The 22,006-nt window shown below is 29.4% G+C and overlaps 1 protein-coding gene across 2 annotated transcripts; it reads right to left on the bottom strand.

Annotated features, from left to right (window-relative positions):
* Window positions 1-591: 591 nt before the first annotated feature.
* On the bottom strand, window positions 592-20,598 carry LOC130891427 (dnaJ homolog dnj-5). Of its 2 annotated transcripts, none has more exons than XM_057796175.1 (10): window positions 20,196-20,598; window positions 18,917-19,257; window positions 18,625-18,852; window positions 18,169-18,568; window positions 9,758-9,884; window positions 7,215-7,508; window positions 7,012-7,145; window positions 5,571-5,752; window positions 4,347-4,519; window positions 592-839 (listed from the first exon to the last, which is right to left on the bottom strand). In XM_057796175.1, the coding sequence occupies exons 1-10, from the start codon at window positions 20,455-20,457 to the stop codon at window positions 689-691; spliced, it is 2,292 nt and encodes a 763-aa protein (XP_057652158.1). In that variant the 5' UTR covers window positions 20,458-20,598; the 3' UTR covers window positions 592-688. The 2 variants fall into 2 exon arrangements, with proteins under 2 accessions (XP_057652158.1, XP_057652159.1); XM_057796176.1 differs by having other exon boundaries at window positions 687-839; window positions 4,322-4,519; window positions 20,196-20,575.
* Between the last annotated feature and the right edge of the window lie 1,408 nt (window positions 20,599-22,006).

Below are 22,006 nucleotides of genomic sequence, written 5' to 3'. Positions count from 1 at the left end.
ATCTGGCCATCCCACATTCTGACCTTTTTAAAAGAAGTGGGATTAACAGATTAGATGTAAACACGAGGGTCCCCCAGTATCGCAGTAAGGGGGACATAGATTCTCTGGGTCGCAGTGTATATGATACCCTAATATCCACATACATACATAAAAGTACATGCTCAATTTTAATTGTCTACTATTTAATTCAAATATTTCTTTAGCAGAATGGCTGACTATATTTAGTAAAAAGCAAAAAGAGATCCTAAAAACTTCAAGAGGAAACCCAAAACCGATGTCAATATCAGGTGTTAGTTAGGCAAACATAGATACGTTTGCTATGCCTGGTTGGCTCATTCAAAATTACTGAAAATTTTCGGATTAGAAAATCCGAATCCCGTCGAATCCCCGGCTCTGCGAAATTCCTGTCTTTTTACCGGTTTTCAAGGCTCCCAGACACCCTGTGTATTAGAAGATAATCAATAATGTAATCAGCATTTTTGATGTATCATATGCCATGTCCAAGTGAGATTTGGGTGATAAAATACAGTGGGAAAAAAGTAATCCAAAATGAAAATATTCATTTTTATACCAAATGAAACGCAATTGAAGTATTTTTAAAACATCTTTATTCTTAAAGCGCACATTATAATTAGCATTTTTCTTGCAAAAAAAGAAAATATCTTAATATATTGGAGATAAAATTGTTTTATTTGTTTCCTTTCTTATTTCTACGTCGGGTATTTTGAGTACCGTCAGTTTGACCATAGAGAGTATTCAAGAGATTTTCCAAGTCTGGTCGATCACTATGTGTGGTTGGAGTATGCCTTCTAGGTTGATTCTGTTTTCCTAGTGCTATCCTGAAATAGAAATGTCACTTAATTAACACTGTTGTGACTTGTTTGATAATTATATCTTCAATTTCTTACTTAGCTTTATATTTATGTTATATTTTAAGTTTTTAAACAACTAATGTAGCCCTATACGAATATATTTGGTATTGAATTCTCTTATATATATAAATTAAAATATTACGTTTCTAAATCGTCATGATTTTAGGTCTCTTCTGTTTTAAAATTAGTTTTTTTATAATTTTTGAAAGACAGATGAAAATTTAACGTTTCGACTTTTAAAAATTATAAAAAAAAACTAATTTTAAAACAAAAGAGAGCTAAAATCAACACGATTTAGAAATATAAACATATATAAAAGGTTTAAGGTATAAGAAATCAAAGAAATTTAAAAAATTACTTATCACATGTATATTACAATATACACACTTCAATTATATAAGATATTCTTTCGTAATAGTCAAAATTGAATTTATTAACAAATATATGTAGCAATTATTTATAGACAGCTTAAAATTTGTAAAATTTCATTAAAAATTCTGCCCAATTTTTTCTAAAAATTGTCTTTGTTTTGTGGTTAAATCTGATTTTTATGGTTTGTTCATGTTCTAATTTCGATTTTAGACAACAAAAATATTTTGATAAGATGTCTTTCAAGATTTAATCTAATTTTATATTTACTAAAATAATGTGATAACTGTTGAGAAAGTCCTTGTACATATGATAAGGATAAGTTTGGGTGCGTTGAGATACCCCAAAAGGTACACTCATGGAGCACTTCTGCGTCTGATCCATTTGACGGACATTTCTAACAAGTATTGTCAAAAATATAACTGGATTGATCAATAGAGATATTACGAATAGAGTAGGCATGCCTACAAGTGATATCGTCTTGCGAATGAAAAGAGAGTCATTTATGTATTTCTATCTCTTTCTTTTGTTGTGTACTGCGCATGCGTGTCTCTGATTCAACGGGCAACGGTAAAGTGCGAACGTAATCTGTACGTCTGTAAATAAATATTATATTTGCCCAATATAAATAATGTGATAAAGATTATTAAACATTTGTTTTCGAATATGCCTTACTACTGTGTTCTCTGCAAAAAAGAGCCAATACTTGGAGATAAAAGTTGCAGTTTTCATAAGTAAGTTCGTATAAGTAATTCAAGAAGTAGTTAGCAAAAACGCTGTTTTGATTGTATTCACAATATTAAAAAAGAAGTGTTATAAAAATGAGTACTATCTATATAATGTTTTATCATTAAAATATGTTTTGTTTATTGTAGATTTCTAGATGATGATGGTTTAAGACAGGAATGGATGCCTTTTGCTGGACTAAGTTCTATAACCAAGTATACAAAACTTTGCGGTTATCATTTTGATACGAGTGCCTATGAAGAGCCTGATGGAAGTAAAATTAAGAGATCTTTACGGAAAACTGCGGTCCCTTGCAGATTTGTATCAACAGATAATGTTCAAAGTGTTAGCTACACAGTCACAAAAGATGAAACACAACTGAATTTGCTGTAGTTAATTTGCTATCCTCTATCAACAATGATTTGCCTGCAAATACTAGTAAAGCATTTGGTGAAAATAAGCAAGATTTTTGTAAACCTGTCAGTTATTTTATGTCAAAGTCATCTGTGGCTGTGGATTTGGATACAAGTAAAATTTTTTTAACAAACTTCTGTGGCTGTAGAGTTGAGTTGAGCAATAATTTGTCAAAAAGCCATTGCGACAACATTTCAAGGAATAATTCTTTCAACTCAAGTGTTGTAAGAGCAAATCACACAGCAAACTGTGTTTAGTAATACATAGTTTAATGATAATCGTACAAATCTCAAAAGGTTAATTCTACTCTTAAAATTACATATATTATTATCATATATAGATACATTTATTTATTTTACATTTATTTTTTAGAAAATTGTCACTTTGCAATATCACAGATATTTCTCCCAGCAAAAGATTGTATGCACATAACGGAGCCAGTGATTTGAAAGTCATTTGTGAAAAATCTCAACCAAATTTACCTTTATACCACTATGAAAAGGTAAGCGTTACAAAATTTCTTATTAAATAGCTTCTCATGAGTATATACATTCATATGTTTACTTCTTGTTTCAAATATTTGTTATGGATCTCGATATAGATAAAACAAATCCACTCTTGTAAATCTCATTATTAAGATACTGTGCGAAATCATAATGAGCGTAAAAAATGGCTAGTCTTCTGTTATTTATTGCTGACAAATATTTTATGAAGGAACTTACATAGTTTTAAGTAAACACAAGCTTTTTGAAAAGTTTAATATATTAAATTTTATTGAGTAGCAAAAAATAGCTGATGTGCATGACTTACGATTTGAAATATAATATAATCGAATGTAACATATGTAATTAAATAGATTTTATTGAAAAGCCGGAAGTAATATAGGGAAGTATACGTACTGGTTTTTTATGTAGTTGTACTAATTTATTAATAAAGAATTGTTCTGACACCAAATCTAATCAACGAGCATGCGTCATTAGACAGAGATAGCAATACATAAATTATTCTCTCTCTTTCTATCGGCCAGACGCTCCCACTTGTATGTACGCCTATAGCATGCCTACTCTATCTGTAATATCTCTATAGATCAATTACACCACAGGATAATGACATACTGTGATTATGATCCAGATGTTCTTAATTTCAACACAAATTCTATCACAATATCTTCACAATAATATGTCTCTTTCACGATTTAATCTAATTTTATATTTACTAAAATAATGTTATAACTGCTGAGAATGTTCTTGTACATGTCACAAAAAAATTGTATTTTGGCAAATAGGAACTGAATATCTTAGTAGTATCAAGAATATTTATTCAAGAAAATAATTGTTTCCTATATTATTTTGATACCATGTTGAAACTTCAAAAGCAATAATAATTATTATTTACATTTAAACCTCAGTTTATTGGCTTCAGTGAGATATAAATATTTATTGAAATTAAAGTATCAAGATAAGTTTCTTATAATAAGTAGCTGTTGGATGTTTCTCAAAAATTACAAACAAATATAATATTAGGGTTTCTCTGTGTGAAGATCCAATTGAAATATTACAATTTAAGTATAATTTTGGGTCAAATTGTGAGTTATTATTGAATATGTTATTCTAGTTTCTTCACTCAAAAGCTTGAAATATGACAATCTCCAACCAGTCGGCAATGGCTAATACGGAAGCTAGCCAGAGGTGTTTCTTGGCTTTAGTGAGATGAATATTTTTTGAATTTAAGATATCAAGGTGCCAGAGAAATTTTTTAAGCGATCCAGTCCAGAATGCGGCTGCAGAGTTCAAAGAATACACTTATATCTTTTTTACAAATAAACTGAAAAGTTCAGCCACTTGAATATCCTAAATAGTAACTGAAAATCGATGCAAAAATCCAACAATATTAGATATATATTATCTTATATATAGTAATGTTTCTAATTAATTACTTGCCTACTTGTACTACTTGAGTACTTGCCTATATTGCACGTGATGAGAATCGGGCCGTAGATGCTTAAGATTGTCTCTTTGACAACCTGCCCATTCAGTTATGTCATATACGGCTCCTTCCATACAAGCATAGTAATGCCACAAGAAGCCCATTACTTTAGCTTCGGCCCAAATATCACCTTCACGTGCTGAATGATGGATCTTAAACAAATAAACAATAAAAATACTGAAATTAAAAGAAATCTATTAGCTATTAAGTCATAGAAAATAATTATTTTCATAATTCAAAATGTCTTCATGAAAAATATCAAGGGACAAATATACTTCAATTAAACACAGGAAAATATTGAAAAAAAAAACAGAAATGAATAATTCTAGCTGAGGGAGTTGCATGCTACTCTGTGACTTTCTGGTGTAATTGACAAGGATTGGTGTTGGCTTAGTAGTGCATATATTGACTGCACTGTGTGGGGATATAACGTTATAGTCCCACATGTTGAATGAAACCACGTGGCATCAATCGACCAAATGGCGCTATTTGCTAATGTGTTTACTCATTATTGAAAATAGTGCAGAACATTTTTATAATTTAATAATAATGAATATTGATTAATTGAGAAAGAAAGAGAATCTAATAGGAATTTTGAGTCAGAAAATGCTCATTGGAAAGTTTCTGGATTAGTTATATATATATATATATATATATATATATATATATATATATATATATATATATATATATATATATATATATATATATATATATCTATATATATATATATATATATATATATATATATATATATATATATATATTCGGTTGGTTTATATATAAAAACTTAATTAAATTGCCCGTTTGTATGTGTATTAGTTATAAAGTGTTGCCTTCCAGTTCCTCCAGAGATGATATAGACCTCTTACCTGAAGCATTTTTGTTTAAGCTTATACTGTGAAAACATTCTATAATGAGATGAAGTGAAGTTTCTCCTCTTTACAGAATGTATATTAGTTTCTATTAAATGTAATCCCACAAGAGGGTTACTGACTGCCAGTGCATGTTCAGATGATTTTACTGAGTTTCGAAAACTTTTTGTTAAATAGTTTATAGTTTAAGTATTCAACAAATAACCAAAGACTCATCATACAGCTTAGTAAAAAACTGCAAAATGCATTTGATTCTTCTTCTAGACGAGGGGACTATAATATTTAACAAGTTTGCATCCTACATAAAATAAATATTTTTGTTACTCACCTTGCAAGTATTGCAATTTCGTGCAGCATAACTTGGTCTTTCGATTTTTACACGCTTATGTCTAAGACCACACGAACTACATCTAATCGTATTAGCTGCCGCTTCCACTTTCTGCTGTAATTGCTGGAGTAATTCTGTCAATTCACTCCAAGCTTGGACCACCTGTGCAGATTCAACAACACCTGAAATTGAAAATTAATGTGTACAATAAGTAATATCTGTATAGACCAGGGTACAAACCTTTAAAAATGATAAAAAATAATAGTAGAATGAAACCCATTGGAAAAGGAAGAGAATATGATAAAATTGAAAGAACAAATAATTGTATGTAGGTAATAAAAAGATCTATAACACTTGCATTCACGCTTTTTTCACATAACCTCAACATTGTGAAAAATTTAAAAAAATTTTTCAGAAATTTTCTTTAAATATTATGGACAATTTTTAAATATTTATTAAAATTTGATATAATTGTTTATATTTATCAATGTAACATAGAATCTCACGATCTGTGTGTAATAGGAGTGTACATTTTAATAAATAATTAAAAATTGTACAAATAATAAAAAAAAAAAAAATTCGGATGTGACTTTTTTCGGTGTTTTCGCCGTTTGGGAAAACATTGACCATAGTAATGGTATTATTTTTTTACACTATTAGAAGATTTCAACGAACAAAAATTTCATCGACTTTTAAAAAAAACATATATTTGGACAGGAGAGTTTTGAATTGAAAATTAGGGTGTTTTTTCGATATTACGTCAAAATAAGAATAAAAAATAAATATTTCGAAACAAATTAATTACAGTAAATTTGGTACATAAAAATGTATGTTTTTACCAATTTTGTGAAAATTTTTTTATAGATAAAAATAAAAAACCAAAAACTGGGTTTTTTAAATTTTACATAAATTTTGAGGTTATGTGAATAAAGTGTAAAATAAAAGTTGCAGATCCTTTTATTACCTACAACTTTGCTATTTGACTTTTTTCCAAAGACTTGTAATTTTGCCGCAACTATTTTTACTCTTAAAATCTCATCCTTTTCCCCTTCCCGTCCTCAGATCGCCCCAAACCTATTTTTCCTTTCATTTTCCTCGTTTTTCAATGGGTTTCATACTGATATTATTTTTTTGGTTTCAAAAATTATCGACCTTGGTCTAAAATAATTTGGATAGCCTTGGAAAATTATTATCAGATGATAAAAATGTATGAACCAAAGCAACATCTAATTAAAACATGACTAGAGCAAAATTTGATTTTTTATTGACACTATCATAGCACTCATTTCAGGTAATATCTATCCATTTGCCAATTTAACTAGATTTCAAATATCACTGACGACTATAGTTACTAATGAAGAACTATTATTAACAAATTTGTAAAGGCCTTTTGAAAATATTTGTGTATAAATGCATTTTTGATAAGATATAAAGTATTTACCTCTGTCATAAGATGCTCTTCGTTCCGGCTCTCCAATCATATCGAAAGCATGAACTAAAATTTTAAATGCTTCTTCAGCCCCTGGTTGGTTATTTTTGTCAGGATGTACCAAAAAGGCTTGTCTTTTATAGTACCTACAATTGTAAGTAGAGAAAAAGTTCAAATTGAAAATAGTGAATCAAATACATAGAGTTAATATTTACCTTTTAATATCGTCATCAGTACATGTTGGTGCTACACCTAATATACTATAAGGATCTTTCCCTTTACACGCTAATAACCTTTTCATTGCTTCATCCCCAGTTGTGGGCATATTAATGTTGTTTTGAAGGCCACTATGTGTAAAACGAGAACTATCATCCGATGTATCGACTTTTTTCCTTCCTTTAAATTTATCACATAACCATTTGAAAACTCTTATCGTTTGAAGAAAACTATTAGTAGAGTTTAGAAACATGAACCAATGAAGACAGATCCACGTCCAAGTATTGTAAGCCCTAAAATACAATTTAAACAATTAGTACAAATCTAAACTATCTACAGACGATATGATTTCCGAATTTCTGATATTTAAGTGACAAAATTGATGTTTTGTTTACAAGTTATCTAATTAAATGAGTCATAAAAATTATTCTCATAAAGTGCAACTAAAGAAGTACTCGTAGTTAATGAATTTTCTGACAGTGGAATAAATTTTTTTGTAGAAAAGCATTGTTTAGCTGTTATGTTACATTCAAATTGCATAAATTGTACGAGATTCCATTTTGACAGATACTGGGATGAAACACTTAGATTTTTTGCACAAGAAGTTTTAAAAAATCGTTTTCTCTCATCTCTTATCATTTCTCTTTCAAAAATGATCAATTTGGATCTCCCATTTTTTAAAATTTAAATTGCTAATAAACAAAAATAATCATCAACGAGATCATAGTCAAATATGTCTCTATTATACTTGATTTCTAACTCATTGTCAAGATCCTGCCAACAACTTACTATTTCCATCATGCATAATCTTACATTGAATCTGAATAAATTCGTTGCTATCTTATTTAGTAATAAAGCACAATTTTAATTATTAATTAGCTTCAAATTGAATTTAACAGATTTTCTCTACTAGAAAGTCGAAATTTCTGGTTGGAACCACATTTTCAACATATTTTAATTAAGATTTCTTCAACAACTTAGTAATGATTTATTAATTAAGGTTTATTGAGATTTATTACTTAAGTATGCGGATGATTATTTTTCAATGAGATTGTCTACGGTTTAAAAAAATTGACATTATTACCTTGGGTATATATTTCAATGCTTGTAATGCTAATGCTAATTGACATCAGTCCGGATGATTATACATACAAGGCTAACATTCTAATTAGAATTTTAGCTGTTCAGATTGAGCTCTTTTGAACCTGTATTTTTGTGGGTGACTATGATTTTTCATTTCTTTTTGTGTGCATCTGTTTGTTTATTATGTACTCCTAGTCTTTGCATATCTTGTACCATTTGATATTCCCCTCTATTTTTTGGTCTTCCTGGCAATCTTTTCTTATTCTGTCTCCATTTTGTAATTTTCCTGCCATCGCATTCTTTTATTGTGTCCGTACAATTGTATTCTTTTTGCTCTAATTGTGTTCAATATTTTCCTCACTTTCTAATATATTCTTTATTTCATAATTCATAAATCCTCATTATTCCCAACGTTCATAATTTATTCTCATTTCAAGTATCATCAGTTGTTCTTGGTCCATATTTGTTAGTCTCGTAGTTTCCGTAACGTACGTAACTATTGGTTTTATCGCAGTCTTGTAAAATTTGGTTGCTCGGCTTAATCTCTTGCTAGCATTATGATTTTGTACTTATCATATGTCCTATATCCTGCACAAATTCTATATCTTGTCTCATTCTTTGTATCATTTTTGTTGCTTATCATTGTTCCTAAGTTCTTAAAAGTGTCGAGTACCTCGAAGATGAGGTCATTTATGTTTACTGTTTTTGTTTATGAACTTCTTTTTTCTTTCAACTCCCTTATATTTTGTCTTTTTCTGATTTATTTTCAATCGTCTTTTACCTGTGCCTCTTTCAATTTTTTCTATTGGGTCTTCAAATCTTTTTCAGTCCCTTGCTATTAGAGTTAAATCATCAGCTTATATGCTATTATTGGTTTTGATTTATTAATGATACCTTCATTGATATAACATTCCCTTATTACGCCTTTCACTGCAATGTTTAACAAAACCCATTTCACCAATCGCAGCAATTTTTGGGGTACTTGAAGTTTTTCTGTCCTGTATAATTGACCTCCTTTTCAGATTATCGAATGCTTATTTGAAGTCGATGTATAGCATTTGCATACTAATGTGCTCATAGCATTTTTTGATTACTTGTTTTGTAATATGTATGTTGATTTTCCTTGTCTAAAACTTTTTCATATTCCCTTATTTCTGGTTCTACTACCCTTTTCAGTCTTCCATTCATTATTGTTGTTAGTATTTTGTATAAGCAAACTACTACCTCTATAATTGCTTGCAATTAAAAATTTATTAACACAAAATATAGTGACACTATTTGTTGCTCATCTTAAGATAGATATTGTATACAATGCAAGCAAATAATACAATGAAAATGACTTTTAAAAAATCCGTCAAATACTTTGGTATTTGTAAATATACCTCTTGTTGTTTGTTCTAAACATTTTTATTAAAAAATATTAATAAGTTGGGCTGTTATGACAGTCACTTAAACTTACATGTCACGGCTAATGTGAAGACTTAACTGGCATATGTCCGAGATCAAGTGAAACAGCCATAATATGAACACAGTAAAAATTTTCCACCATCCTTTGGTATATTGTTTCAGTTTTTGACCAACCACTCCTAGAATAATGAACAGAATACATCCAGTAATTTCCAAATAAAAAAAATAATGTAAGTGAATAGAGGAAAGATGGATCATATTTTGTTGCGGCAATTAATTTCTAGGTCAGTTAAAACAATATTGATACTAAAGTGATATGTATTTTGATTTTCCATTAGTTGAATATAACTATAGTACCATTGTATAAACAATAGGATAGTAGAACAGTGACAATGTTAAAACCATTTGAGGCAATTTTGCACGCCATCTAGTTCCTTTTACGCTCGTTCTTCATAAAAATGACCCATAGCTTAGTGCCATTTGAAATAAACAGCACTATTTTCAACAACTAAAATTTTGGAAAGATCCCAATTAAATGTGAAGTTTTCTTTATCTTCGAAATTCGAACCGACAGTACATTGTTGCCGATTTTACTTTTTATTACGAAAGTGACACAAATTACCTATTCGATAAGAATCTTTACAAAAGATAGATAGGGAGTATTTTGAAATATCATGTTTCTAATAATGTTATAGCATGTATTCATCTCGAACCGAAAATAAACTTAATCTCAGTACTAATTATTTGTCACTAATTTCAATTTTTGTAATGAGTTCGTGTAGCACAAGCAAATGAAACAAATAATTTTTCATTAATCTATTAATCACTTAAATTTGGGATAGAAAGAGGGATCCTTGCACACAGGTATATAAAATATATATACTTTCCTTTGGTGACTGAAATAATATGAATTTGCGATTTTAGAACCTCGGTCATGAATGTATTTTTGAAATATTCATATTTTGATGATATTAGGAAGAGGCGAAAAAATAAGTAAAAATAAGTTTATCCATTTTCTCCTTTCTTCCTGGGAAAAATATTTTTGATTCTGTTCCGCTTTCGTACGGTATTAATATATTTGATAAAATCAAAAACAATAACTTGTAAAAAGTTCTAACTATATTAATATTTTAAACGTAACGAGATGAAATATACTAAATGTATCATAATACAATATCGTACTAATAATTCAATTAATGACATTGTAGAATTCTTCAATTGTGCAATATGTCCTTTCTTGAAGAAATGCCGTCGTCGATATTCGGAACTTACTAAATCTATTTATTGCTTATAATTCTAAAGATACCTAGATGATAATTTTTTAGCAGTAGGGTTCTAACAGGTCAGAGGTCGGTTGGGCAATAAACATCTTATGGCATTAGTTGATGTTTGGACTTTCAGTTAAATTGTAAACAGACGGATTTCAATATAAATAGAGTTAAAATTTTGTATGTTCAATACAATGTGAAGTTATGAAGGATATAATGAATGAATTGAAATAAATGAATGTAAATAAAAAAATTTTTAGATTTTGGCATAAACGTCAGGAATCACGGATTTTTGCTCTGAGGTAATTGCATCCTTCATATTAGATAACTAAATAAAACACTCAAAGTTTTAGTAAATTAATTAATTAGAAAATATCGAACAGAAATATTAAATAAAGTAACAATAATAACTACACTTTTTAAGAAATTGTTGATATAAAATTATAATAATTATAGACTGAGCGTTTGAAAAAATTATCAAAAACTACAAGTAGTACGGTCCTGTATATATTCCTTGTGCATTTTACAGCTACAACATTGTTAGTGGGAAATTCGAATGGCCAACAAATTGAGTAAATTTATTGTAATTTTAAAACTTTTTCAAATTCTCAAAATGTTTGTTAAAAAGTATGACAGTGTTGCTTCGGAACATTATTCACATTCTAATATTTTTGTTTTCTGGACATTATTTTTTTTTATAACCAGTACTCGATCCATTTGGACTATGTGTTATCAAGAAAATATATGCAGAGTAGCTCTTAATTTTGACCACAGAGAGAAATGGACAAAATCTATTAAACAACCTGAATCTCCGTTAAGAAGACTGTAAAACCCCAAAAATGTAGTACATGTAGAATCTACTCGCGATGACCTCTAGATATTCTTGGGGCAAGTAATCACATTTACTATTGAAACACCTACTATAAATAAAAACGTTGATTATTATTGGTTATTCATTATTCTTTTTGTTGTTTAATATTGGAAATGAAACCACAATCCACACAAATATTTCAATACTCACCTTTTATCGAAAATATAATCTACTGTGAATGGACCTTGGAAAAATGTACGACAATTTTTTGCATCAGTTTTAAACCATCTTATTATGTATAAATAATATATAATATTATTGATGTTCTAGTTTTCGAATTTTTTCATTAATGTCAGCTAGGGACCAACAATTTTATAAAACATTATTCTTCATAACGGTAGCTGGATCAACGCTACTGAAACGTTGACATAAAAAGATTGTGTATTGATTTACCAAAAAAAAAAAAAAAGAAAGAATATACCATAAGAAACATACAAAATATATCGGTTGTTCAGTTATGCCGAATTATTGATAATTCATAATTTTTTTTTAGTTTGTCTAGGTTTTAATGAACTTGGAGAAGTTTTACAATATTTGAAAATCTTAATTTGCAATAATAAATTGAAAATGTATTGCCTATGACAACAGATTGCATTTGTTGCATACCACTCGGGAAGAATTTTTTCCAACAATTTTCTTTTTCAAATTTAATATTATTTTATTATCTGAAATTTTCCCTATATTTTTGTCGAAGCTATTAAGTACTACCATCGTGGAATTTTTCAATAATGTTGTTGGAGTTTTCAATGCACACTTATTTAAATAATAATTCTTATACAATTAAGAAGCTCTAGTTTATGTCATCAGAAGCTTCTAAACTGACTTTACTTTGCAATTGAAGCGATCTAAGCATTTTTTAATTAAATAACCCCCAAAATATACTACAGAACAATTTTCTAATGTCGCAATATCATTTGAATGTACCTCAGAAGAAATTGAATTGGTGGATGAATCCGTTTGTTCAGATGATGATTCTTCTTCAACATTTAATGAAGCGAGTGCTTCATTGTCATCTGTTGGTAAAAGCAGTATATTATCATCATCATCCAGTTGACTGCCTGCATTAGCACTTCTAGGTGGCTTCATTAAATTGGCGACAATATTTATTTTAAATGCAGCTCAAAATGCTTTCAATGTTGGGTTTCTGTTATACCCTCCTCTTTGATAATAAACAGAAAATTGATTTTCATGTGGATCTTAAATTAGTCTGTCTGTGAATAAATAATTGAAACCTTCATTTTTTTGATCACTTGCAAATTGTTTAACGGAGTTAATGGTGAGAAGAAAACCATCAAAGCTATCAGGTCTAGTCAAATTTCCCTTTTTTCCAACTTTGTATAGATTTTCCAATAAATCATATCCTGACCTTAAAGCTGCAAGCACTTCTGGATTTGTATCGCTCAGAACACGATTACAGGGTTTTGTTGAATGTAAATGTGTACTAAATCAAATAAATTATGCATGGTTAGAACAAAGTAAGCCCTGTTTTTAGCTGTACTTGAAATAAGTTCACCAGTTTCCAAAGATGTCATTTTGGCAGAATAAACACTGTGACTCAACAATTGTGTAGCTAATTTAACCTTCATTTTTTTGAAAGAATTCGGATTGATGTGCTTATAAGTCAGTTTCAATAAAGCCTTTCCTGTTTTGCTCCTTTTATCAAGATCATAAACTTGTCGAATGTCAGAAAAATATATGAATTGTTCAAAAAATTGTTTCTAACGCATTTCAACAGATGGGGAGCATCAAAAAAAGCAAAATATTTCTTCTCATTATGAAAAAAATAAAGTTTTTAAGGTTTTTGTTAACCCCCGAATGCTTTATGAATTTCTGATTGGTAGTCGATAAATCACATCCTATGCCTATAGTTTTGTCTCACTAAGTTTTTCCAATGCCTTGGTAATTATACACCATAAAGAAGCATATGACACCCCACCATTCGATATAAAGTAGGTAATAGGAATTTTCCAGTTGCTATAGATTCCTCTGATCTTGAGAACTAGAGCCTCACTGGCAGGGAAAAGCTTACTTCTAAACTCGCCCAGATCTTCGAAGCCCTCAATTGAATCTGTTTTCATGTTGTACTCAAGATTCCTCTTGACATTTCGTCGAACATCAGAATACATTTCTTCTCGTAAGGTAGCATCGTTCCGCCTTTAAAGTAAGGTGCATAAAATTGTTTTATTGAATCCAAGTTTGCAACGGAAATTGGCAACCCATGATTTCACTGTTGATATTGCTGGCAAAATGAACTCTTTTAGTCGCAAATATCTGTATGTCTTAGGTCCTTTATAAAATAATGACAGGGCAGTTTTCTTTTCAGATAGTAACCATGGGAATTTTATCTTATGTCATAATTACATATTCACAAGAGATTTTGTAAAATTGGTTAGAGTTCCTTCTCCATACAAAACGTTCGCAGAGAGTTGCGTTTTCATAATCCTTTTTTTTATAGCTCTCAACTGAGTATTCAGGTTATTGACTTTTTTCCTAGCATTGGTTAGTTCCCTTCTCAACCGTTCATTTTCTTCTTGCAATGACTGCTTCTTACCTCCAATTCCCATAGAACAAGATGGAAGGTTCTGTAACCTTCTTTCAACCACTCTTCATCTTCATAGTTACTGATAGAACTATCTGTCATGTCAATGTTTCTGGAATGAATCGGGGTAATAAAATCACTATTTGAATACGTTTGTGGATATGAGGAAACATTCAATTGGATTATTTGTTCATCCAAATTTTCCCTATACGATTCACTTTCTGAACCTTCATCATTTTTGTAGCGGAATGGTACAGCAGTATTTCTGGCTTAGGTTTGCCAAAACAGCATTACCTGAAATAAGGAACATCAATGTTAACATACATATTTATTATAATGCTTATGGTAAAGTATTTTTTTATGTTCAAAAACTTGAATTTATTTCATTTCAATAACGGGCATAAATGGAATAACGACTAGTAGTACCCTTATTTGGAATTTCCCGAATTGTGTTAAGATAATTCCAAACCTGTGTATCATTCTCAAAAACAACTACACATCATTGAAATTTCTTGGTATGCTCACAACAACGTTAAAAACACTTTCATACTTATCTTTAATAAGGGTTTTTAAAATCAAACAAAAAAGACCATTCAAAAGAATTGTAACAACACCAGAAATAAAAAATATACAAAAAAGTATATTCGTACCAAAATTATTTAAATAATCTGATTTTAATTTAAATATTGTATTCATTGCTTTGTATTGAAAGTTACGGATCAATGCAAAAATTTGGAAAGACCAATAAATAAAAAAACTCTTTCTAATAAAGAAAAAAAAATTGTCCTATCAAGCATGAGTCATATATTTTTAAAATTTTAACCTATTAAAGTGCAATACAAAAATTATATACCATTAAAAAATATATCCAAGTCGTCATATTTAATATAGTTATATCGTTACAAAAAAGAGGCCAACTACTACAGTTTAAAATATAAATTGCTCTTCTCCAGGATTTTTTATACATAACATTTTTTGAAAATAATCAATTTGTTCTATCAAATCGTGAAATAAATAACTAACATCAATATTTGTTGGGATGATAAATTCATTCATAATGTGCGACTAGAAAAATGTACTTGAGGAGCTTGTTGCTACCTTCAACTTTCAGAAATTATATTTTAGAATGAGACCATAAATGCTTACAAAACCATCTATTTGTTTAATGGTATAATAAAAGCAGGCAAAAGATCTACTGAACCAAGTATATATGGTCATAAAAGCGGGTACTTACTAGCAAATAAAATTATCTCTTGTTAAATGTGTTTTTTGCAATATATATAATAAAATTGAAAGTACAATTCATTTTTATTGAAAGTATTCCCTTAACCCTTAACAGATATGGAGACAAAAATGGTGATTATATTATGGAGGGACATTACATATATATTATATATATATATATATATATATATATATATATATATATATATATATATATATATATATATAAAATATATTTTGTATTCCTTTATGAAAAATAATTGTCTTAAGAATAACTCACCCGAGTGTATGATCCATTTTTGACATCTGGTAGGATCATTCACAGGAAATTGGTACATTTTAATTGTAGGATCTGATCTCTTACTTAGTCCACACTTGAAATAAACACACTTATTTCCAGCCATCTCTAAAAAATTGAAAAGAAGAAGTGAATATTTCTTATATAAATACATTTTAGTAAGTAGTTCGCTAAATATACATTTTTTTTCGGAATTGTGAGCTGTAGCATTTATACATCTAGCGCCCCTTATAATTTGAATATATTAACTAAGAGAGTAGTGATGTATATTAATTGTAATAATATCCACTTACCTTAAAAATGAAATATATATCCAAGTTCAACGATTCTCAAATAAAAAAATAATCCAAATGCACAACCAACGAAACTCAGCAATAACACAACGAACACAATACAATAATGAACTCAAATTGCAACTTTGCTATAGGCACCCAAAATAAGAAACTTTACAACACAGCTTAAGGGTTGAATATAATATTTTAAATAATTTTTGCGCCATCTGTTATTGGGGTAATTCGGCAACCGAAGCTAAGAAACCACGTAATTCAAGCTACGATGTACAGTAAGAAAAAACGTGCTGTGGACGCTAACTCTCCACTGCCATCTATTGGTGGCGTCCACCTCGTCAAATGATATCCTCATAAAGTTAACCTACTAACCTATTCTTTATACAATGATAGTACCAAAACATACACCTATCAACTAGTATTTTATATTATTCCAGTACTAAATATTAGGGTGGTTTGAAAAAAACGTTTTTGCGATTTCGAAATTCCATTACCATTCAAAAGTTGCAGTTTTTTACGTAGAATTCGGTAAAAATAATAGAAAAGATCTAAATTATAACCTTTAGTTTGCTTATGTAGCTCCGAGTTTGAAAAAAAAAAATTAAATTAAAAACAATTTAAATTGCTTAAAATTTATTTCTAAAACTTTTTTTTGTCCAATGGTAATAAAATAACATTCCCTAACACATTTTCTTCAAAATATTATTGTTCTAATTTTTATAAGCTTCTTTAGTATGCGCAGAATTCCTAAATGTGTTTTAGAAAGGTTTTTTGTACTGTAATTTTTGTTTATAATGTAACTAAACCTAAATGTTCGACATGCAAATGTATGTTTTAAGACATTTAAAATGATTTTATTGCTGTACATAAGTAAAAAGAATCAAACCATTCAACGAAGCAGAGAGACATGCGTCAAGTTTGATCATTGATGTGATTCAGAGGAATCCTTTTTTTGTCATCCCGAAAATTTGTCGATAGCAATAGCGTTAGATGACAGATCCATGTCCGGCAGTTAGCTTTTCAAGATTGCTGAAAGCTAGAAAGTGAGATTCAGTGCATACTTTTCAACCACTAACCATCAATTTTGCTGCTTCAGATTATATTGAACTTATTGACAGGTCTCAGTGCAAACTTTCACAGCAATGTGCCAAATGAGAGTTTAGAGAACTAATTTGTAACAAAGTTTTGCCTAAGAGCTGATGAAATTTCCTTGTCATACACAAAGTGTAGAAAGAATAGTAAAACTGGTAACAAAGTCTTGTACAAAGGTTTACGGAGAAGAAAATAGAGATGATTTCATAAGATCAACATTGCTTACAAGATTAGATATGCAATAGTTTAACTTCAAAAGGGAATTCAAACCAATGCCTCAGGATCATAAGTAAACTTGAAAATTCATGTTCAAATTTATAGGCTGTTTAATTACTAACTGAGATACTACTTCAAACTGTAAATATAAATGTGTTTTGTATATTGTAAATATATCACAAAACCCTCCCTACAATTGGATGGTGGGATGGGTAGGGAGTGGGTGGAACTAGACGTGCAGCCACCTCCTTGTGGGGAGTTTTGGCTAGTTTCATTTTTTGTAACGAGCTAAGAGCTGAACACAGGTTTACTATCTTTTAATTAGAAGAAAAATTTGTTCAACAATCTGCTAACGATAAAAAAATAATGAAGAACAACATTTTGATCATACCAAGGTATTTTAAATAACATTTTAGTATGAGTCTATTTATAGAATATAGTTGAATGGCGAATTGAAATTAATGGCTTATTTTGCACTATTTCAGACATAAGGGTTACATAGAAAATAAAAAACGCTTATTTTTTTTCGAACACCCATTACATATCATAGTTCTATTGCAATTGGACAGAAAAAAGTTTTAGAACAAAAGTGACATTGAAATAAAAAATATTGGATTAGAATCAGTACACTGGTGTATAAAAAAAATTGTAGTGTTATTCCAACTTACCAAAAATGATGTGATTTTCTTTTTTTCTAGACCTCTGAATTCGTTTTCCTGGCGGTCTATCATTACTTCCAAAGGAATCATTCTGCTTTGGCCTAACAGAAGGTTTGCAAATTTTTTTTAATCCATTTTTAGTTGCATTTGAGTTTTCAGACTTTGAACTATTACATTCAACATTAACATCATTCAATGTCTTGTTGAATTTTTTAGAAGACTTTTGGATGGTGTTTTTACCATCATCATTTTTCTTTTTCTTATTTTCTTCAACTTTCATCTGAGGATCGGAGATGTTATCCAAGGACGCCCATTTTCTATTGAAACTATTTCCTTTAACAGTCTTTTTGTCACTTTTTGTTTGTGTAGAGTTTTTTTCACCTGAAATGTCTTTTACATCTGCATTGCCCTGAAACAAGATATGATAGCATATATTGAAATGAAATAAATGAACGAAAATGTTACCTTGAAATCATTATTAACATTGTTTCTCCCTATTGCAGTATAAACTTTCTGGTTCTTTTCATTCTTGTTATTCTTCTTGCTGTCTTTTTTCGGTTTACTATCTTTTCTTTCATTCTTCAAGGGTTTTGTCACTGTTTGAGGTACAGGTTTAGTTAGAACATCTGAGTAGCTTGGTCTCATTGGTTTAACTTCAGCAACCATCCTAGGTTTTCTGGCATCTCTGGTAAACTGAGATTTTAAATGTAAATAATTTAATTTTAATAAATTTTCTCTTTTTCAATGTGGTAATTACCTGAAACTGTATATCATCCATTGGGTCCAAAGTCTTATACCTTGGTTCATCTTTCAAATGAACACTATTACTGAGATCTGTTGGTAAATCAAACACATTTGGCTTGTAACTTTCAGATGTACCAAATGGAGAATATGTACCACTATTATTAGGTACCATCCAGTTACCCACTAAATCTATCAATTGTGAAGGATTTGATACATGAGGCATATTATCAATGTGAGAATGGAGCAGAGGGTGCTCTGGAATATTGTTCATCATTTGGGGCACATAGGGATATTCGGTATCAAATAACCCTATGTCAGCATTTCCATTTTGCATGGATTTATAAACATCAAAATCTGAAACAGATGATCATTAGTTGATAAAAATTGTTTGTTTAACTCTTCAGGCAGAACATGATTTTTGCATTATGAGGAACATCTGTCTCACAGAAGAATGTCGGAGTCTAGCTTCTTTTTTGAGAACTCACTCAATATTGAAAGCATTTATTCACTTCATCTTACTTTTTTGATAATTAGCACATAAGACAGTTCAAAGGTAATTAATAAATCCATAACATGAACTTATTAATAATAAAATTATTAATTCTTTAAATAGAATATGGAGCATAATTGGTGACACTCAATCATAATATAAAACAATGAAAAAATATAAGAGATGGGGTAGGTTAGAGAAAAGGCTGCAGTAAAAACTTCAAATAATTAAATCTCCGAAATATTTGTTGTTTCCTAGGTATTTTTCAACATTTTTCATAATTATTCAATTAAAACAGGTAAGTATTTTAAAATATTATGAAGATTAAGATCTTTTTATAATATAATGAAGTCATACAGTTCTCTAAAGAAAAATATAATAGATTCTTTTCTATGATTTCTTTGGTACTATTCCTACATTAGAATTTGAATGTGTAGAGCAAAAGTTGTCTTAATAGAACAAAAATAAGACATTTATAAGAAGAAATGATATTCTCTTTGAGAATAGAAGAACACTTTTACATGTATTTCTTTTTTATTAAACAACAAATCAACATCAGACTGTAGAAGAATAATGTATCCTACAATCACTAATTCTTAGTTTTGTTCTGTCAATCTAAATGTGATCAATTAGAAATATAATCTATTAGATGAGCACATAATAGGGATATTGGTAATCCTTGTAACTAGTACAATGTATCAATATCTAACATAGATAATGAAAAGTTTTGTAGAAACCAACAATATATTGTGAATTATTATTTTATGTTGAAACCAACATTAATTGATTTAAGTCATATTACCTTTCTTGTAGCCATTAGCTTCAAACATGTGTTGAGCTTGAGGCAAGAAATTGTATCTCTGTTGAGGGTACTGTTGTACATCCGGAGTGAATCTGTTAATATAGTTAGTTTGTTGATTCCAATTCAAGGGCTCAGATGTTGAAGACGATGGAGTGAAGCCCAAAGGAACATATTGCCCATCAATATTTTGCCTCTCTGCTGTCATATTCTCAATAATTTGTTCCATTGCCTCATTGCTAAGTGCTCTTGTTTTGTCGCTCATACTGATATTTTGTCAATGTAAGTAGTAAAATTTCTATTTCGTCCGGTTTTCAAGAAACCTTTTTGGCACATAAACACATATTTTCTTATTTATTGCGTCATTTTTGACATAAGCAACAGTAAACATCAATGTCAAAACATTGACATGCGAAGTCAAACGTCAATTGCAAGAAAGGCCAACAGATTTTTGTATTTATAAAATAAATTTTTTCGTTTTACTTTTGTATAAATAATTTATATTGAGTATTTGAGGGTGCTTTTGGTGCCAGTGTTTATAAATCATCGTTTCATAGAGAATTTGAGATGTAAGTCACACACTCAACAAAACGTACTTCAATCTTTAAATAATAAAGATTTTTGTAATTTTTGAACAAGATTCAATTAGAAGTTAGTAGATGTCACTAGCAATTTGAAATGAGAATTTTATTAAGAAATAAGTTATCTCAAAGATAATTTAATGAAAACGTCTTTTTTATAGAAATATGCTTTTGTATTTTGAAGTTACATATGTAAATGGCAATTACTGTATCTTATAAACGATATTAAGGTTGTTTACAGTCATTTTCTCGGTCTGCTTTCAATTTTATAATTATTAGATTTTAAAAATTATAAATGTATATTGTTTTCCTATATTTGTGTTGATATTTCTTTTTTAGATCAGTTAATATAATTTTTTTCAATGTTGATTTTTCATTTAGTGATTTTTGGTTTTAAATACAAATAGTTTACATTTAGTTCCGCATCTAATAAATTGACTATACGTCTACGGTAATTTTTTCACTGTAGTCTTTTGCTTCGTTGGCTTAGGTCGTTGACGTTAAAATTGTATTTCGCGTAAATAACCTATTAGAAATGTAATAAGTAGAAATATTGAGTACTTTATTTGGATTTTAGTTACAATATACACAGTTCTTCATAAAAGCTTACTGTGAATTGCACATAGATACATCCTTTATATTACGTAGATTTCTATTTGTGGATTGTTAATTATAATAATTATGATATTTAATCTGGAAGAGCAATCTAAATAACATAATTAATATGCGCAGCCGCCGCGCACATTTGAACGGCGTGGGTGGTCTTTATCCGGTCCTAATGAAAATGTATGTTCTACGAATGAAAATATGCTGTATCGTAGGGCAAGGTAATTGGGTTATCGCAAATTATTACTGATTTATAAATATAATTATTAATTTATCGAGATAAGATGTGAATATCATTAGAAAAATATTTTGAAACATCACAAATATGTCAATAAGTAAAAGGTTAGGCATGGCTTTCCGTTTGTAAACATTGTTTACATTCGTTTTTTATACAGAGTGTCTCAAGATCTGTCTTTTCTTAATTTGAATTGGGAAGACTGTGTCCTATTTTGCGCAGATTTATTGATAGAAATATTAATAAACGATTGTTATACAACAAATCTTAGATAGAGTTCCGAGAACAGGAACCCACCGATTGGCTTTAAATTTTCACTAGATAGGATTTTCGCAAAGGAAGGAGGTTAAAAAAAATTTATAATCATTTTTTTAATAGTTTTACACCTATGA

The sequence above is a fragment of the Diorhabda carinulata genome, chromosome 3 (assembly GCF_026250575.1).
Source record: "Diorhabda carinulata isolate Delta chromosome 3, icDioCari1.1, whole genome shotgun sequence".
Classification (NCBI taxonomy): domain Eukaryota; kingdom Metazoa; phylum Arthropoda; class Insecta; order Coleoptera; family Chrysomelidae; genus Diorhabda; species Diorhabda carinulata.
This window is presented reverse-complemented; position numbering and strand designations above follow the sequence as displayed.